The following is a 4,375-nucleotide window of genomic DNA, read 5'->3' on the forward strand; positions in this document are numbered from 1 at the left end:
GTACAATTATAACAACACAAAGCCTACAGTCAAGTTGGCTTGCAACAACCAACCCAACCCGTAGGGAAAGGGTTCAAACCTCGACGGCAACATGTATTTTTTAGTATTTATATATGATTTTTTTTTTCGGTTTGGTTCAATTCGGTTCGGTTTCCAAACCTCAAAAACCGAAACCGAACCAACCAAATTTGGTTCGGTTCGGTTTGGTAGTTTCGGTTCGGTTTTTTTCGGTTCGTTTTTTCGGCCTCGGTTCGGTTTGGTTTTCGGTTTTTTTCGGTTTTCGGTTTTTTGAACCCACCCCTACTTGTGAGAAGTGTAGAATGAGATTTTTAGCGTGCTAATAACACTTCCCATTTCATTTGAAGTTTTTAATAGCTCCAGGATTTTTCAGATAAAGGCAAATAGTACTATTTCAATTTGAGCAATCACATCATTTATACATAACAAACTTCTTCATGGGGTGCTTACACTTGCCACAAACGACCACTCCTTCACCTTGTTCTTTACTAGGGTAAGTAAAATCATGACCACAAGGCCTAGGAAGAATAGGTGGTGCAAGGGCATGTCTAAGTGCACCAAAAAACCCTAACTCAGCCAAATTTCCTCCCCAACTAGGAAACAAGTCTAAGCATTCCATGATCTTTGGTCCTTCAAGTCTTATTATATCAATCGAATTAGATCCTCTCCCTATGACTGCCCAATTTTCGTCATTATTATCGATATCTAGCAATGCTGACACCTCATCTAAAACATTGTCAGTGTAGTTCTCTGGCTTGCCTAGCCGGAGTTTTGATCTTCTTATACTTTCCAACCGAAGCCAGAAGAAATGCGTTTTCATGGAAGGCAATGCGCTGCTCAAATTTTTGTAACGTACATTGGCTAAAATGTCCTTCACATGCGGGGTTGAGTTCCTTTTGCCGACATACACCATCTCAAGCTGCACTCCTGCCCTTTTAATAATCTCCATCTTAGCAGTGAATTCTACAATCCAATCTATGCTGTTACTTCCATAGATGCAAATATTTCTGCCTTCTTCCACCTGAAAACAATGCAAACTCACAAGCATAAGCACCCAAAAAGAAAATAATGATTACTAAATTACAAGAGAGGATTGATTCTACAAAGTAAATACTCATACCCGCTTAGTCAGCAGGGGGTCAATTTCATCAATCAAAAAGTGCAATGTCCAATTCTGCTCTTGCCAGAGTTCTTTCTCTCTTGATGCCGAAAAAGGATATGCTCTAGCACCCCAGATAAACAGCATGTCAATTGCATTAGGGTTTGAGACTGTTCCCTGCGAATTCAACACAACCAAAACCGGCTCACTTTTGCAGTACCATGCTTCTTTTATGAATGTCACCACTGCTGAGTTAGGAAGCCAGGGTTGCCTTATTGAGTACCAAGGCAAAGAATTTGATAAATATTCAAAATTTTCCTTTTCGGCATTGGTCCAAGTACTGGAAACTGGAATGGGAACCCATACAATTGCATAACTGGCCTCTGCATCTTTGTTGTGAGGATGATTATGTGTTTGCTGAACCAGAAGGAGTGACTCCTCTATCGAAAGAAACTCTGGCTTTGAGATCAAGAGTATGACTACCTTGCTCTTCAGATCAGAGACACCAAGCTGTGAACAAACCCTAGTGAGTTGGTAAAACAGTAGCAACTTATCTCTGTAAAAAGTTTAAAATTAGTTTACACTCCAGCACCCTAGATTTGCAGTTTTGTCAAAATGAAGGCAATCGGGTAATACGCGCTAACAGTAAATAAGTACCAAAGATTAAGTGTAAAATTAGCACAATATTAATGTTTTTATGTGTGATGGCATCTTTGTAATTGGAGTATTTAGAAGATACATTGTGACTGTGATCAGCATGGGATTTTAAACCTGCCTTTGCTTGTGAGGAGCATTGCTTGAGTGGAAAGTCATCTCTCAAGGCAAAAAGCAAGCTAAGCACCTCTTGGTTGTCCACGTGGGTCTCCTTGAAGATATTCAGCAGCTTATGATACAGCTTTGTCTCTGCAAGTTATGCCAAAAGTGTCAAGAATACATACCAATTGCTTCAATACTATGCTCAATGCATGGATCATAAACAAAATAAAAAGTTTTCAAATTCATCCTCTAAATGTCGACTTGTAACCTGTTTGGTGATGGCACACTTCCACCTGCTGTCTGAGGTGATCGTAAATGCTGCGCAGCTGATACGCCAAACTTACAAGCTCCCATGTTGCAATTATGGTTGAATCTGAACACTTCAATTAGAAACAATTCCTTCACCATTAAATCAATTTATGGCAAATTCATTTGGTGGTTAATTACAAATCAGTATTTCAGGTTACTCGAACATAATTTGGAACACAAATTAAAGCAGTTTAACAAAAATTCTTTTGAACAATACTCAACAGAAGTTCATCATATTTTAATACGCTAATCAAAGGGAAGGAATATGAACCTGGTCAGATTTCAAGGCTGTTGAATCTGTGATTTGAGAAGAGCATTTCAAGATGCCTCGAATGATCCAGTAAACAGCGATATAGATTTGGGACTTTGCAACAGCCTTTGTCTCATCGTCCAACTCCACACGCGAAAGTGGAAGTTTTTCAAACTTGATGATACACTTGGTTACATCCACCATTGCATCAACTAACAAACTCAAGGCGTTAAATTGAGGCTTCAAAGGACTCACGTCAGTCGGCAATTGCTTGAGCATTGCAACTGATATTGCCAAGGGAATACAAGAGTTTAGCTGCATTAGGAGCCTGAATTCGCCATAACTTGCTGCAAAAGATGTAAGCACTAATACCACTTTTTCACCCCATCTATATTTTCCCAGCAAATCAAACAAAATCATTGTCCTTCTGTGTAGGTTTTCTTCATCAGAGCACTTGCAAAGTATCTGCCATTTTAACAAATAGATCGAATTAATGCATCTGCACGAAGATCAATGAGAGAGAGAGAGAGAGAGAGAGAGAGAGAGAGAAGATGAACTACCTCATGCGAAATCTTACAAAAGGTTTCTGATTCAAATATTCTGAGAGCTTCTAGTGTTTCAAGTTCTTCCATGTCGCTTACAATAATTTTTTCATTGGCATCAAGGTCTTCATCAAGAACCTGAAAGTAAGTGTTTGATGAGATGAAAAGCTTGGAATAGAAGATCATGATGTTAATCACAAGTGCTCGAGAGTTCAAAAGTTTTAGAATTACAAAGAAACACAAAAACAAATTCAAATGTATAAGAACAATCTTACGTAGATAAGCAGCATTTCCTATACCATTTATATTTTGCGTTGAAAAAAGGAAAAAACATATGCTAAAGTGACATGTGTTAGAAATGAGCAATTACTTCTGATGCAGCCGCGCAAATCATGATTTTCTCCACTGCACAAAGCAAAAGCTCAGAATCAAAATGGCAACCGTCAGGATCATGGCTAAGAAGTAGCTTCTTGATTAGGACTTCTTCTGACAAAGATGACACAGAGTCACTTCCGAGCGAGTCCATGGTGAAAGTGGTAGTGAACCAACGGAAGCAAACACATAAAACTAGGGAATGCACCAACTTAATTTTGCAGGAAAAAAAAAAATTCAGTTTCTCACACTGTTTGGTTGTAGAGAGCGCTTTTTAAAAAGGTTGCTGTTTACTATATTTTGAGTACACCAGAATCAAATTCAAAGCCTTCTCCTTTTGCACTTTGTCCTTAATTAGTAATCGCGAAGAGACGATTAATATAGAATACGACGCAAAGTGGATCATCAAAACAGTAAGAAATGTGTTTATTAGTGAAGTACTGGCTGCCTGGAAGAAGCATCTTAGGAAAAAGCACAGTTACAAGGGTCTTCAGCCATCCATCTCCTTTTGTTTTTTGGTGCTGAGGGAGTGAGAAACAACCACACTTAAAGGGAAAAGTAGAACAGAACCATCTGATACCAAAAAATGTAATAATAATCTTATGGCTCTTAGAAACAAAACACCTTGTTGCAGTTTGTGACTTGTAAATGTAACAATATGGACTCTTGTGATCAATTACTTGTGGAGTAGAAAAAACCACTTTATCGATGACATATAAAAAATAATATCGATTGCCTATCAACAATGGTAAGATGGAAAGTAGTAAAAATATCGAACATATCAATGACATATCTATATTTTAAATAAGTATAGCTAGTTAACCGTAACGTAAAAGAAAACTTCTTGTACTTTTGGGACTGGGGACCTAAAAATCGAGCAAACCCCATCACTAAGAAATCTAAAGATGAGATTTTGTTTGATTTTCTAGCCTTTTAGATAAAACTATGTGGTGAGGATTATCTGTATCTTCTTACAAAAGATGAGAGATCTCTCTCGTCTTTTCTTTTCTTTTTATCAACAAAGGAACA

The 4,375-nt window shown here is 37.9% G+C and overlaps 1 protein-coding gene across 1 annotated transcript; it reads right to left on the minus strand.

The window, feature by feature from the left end:
* Positions 1-392: 392 nt before the first annotated feature.
* Positions 393-4,105, minus strand: LOC103949937 (protein SIEVE ELEMENT OCCLUSION C). The gene is made up of 7 exons (XM_018648107.2): positions 3,345-4,105; positions 2,993-3,112; positions 2,454-2,897; positions 2,142-2,253; positions 1,893-2,020; positions 1,139-1,627; positions 393-1,039 (listed from the first exon to the last, which is right to left on the minus strand). The coding sequence occupies exons 1-7, from the start codon at positions 3,498-3,500 to the stop codon at positions 431-433; spliced, it is 2,058 nt and encodes a 685-aa protein (XP_018503623.2). The 5' UTR covers positions 3,501-4,105; the 3' UTR covers positions 393-430.
* Positions 4,106-4,375: the final 270 nt, after the last annotated feature.

The sequence above is a fragment of a genome, unplaced genomic scaffold, assembly GCF_019419815.1.
Source record: "Pyrus x bretschneideri cultivar Hongxiangsu unplaced genomic scaffold, Pyrus_bretschneideri_v1 Contig22, whole genome shotgun sequence".
In the NCBI taxonomy this organism is placed as follows: Eukaryota; Viridiplantae; Streptophyta; class Magnoliopsida; order Rosales; family Rosaceae; genus Pyrus; species Pyrus x bretschneideri.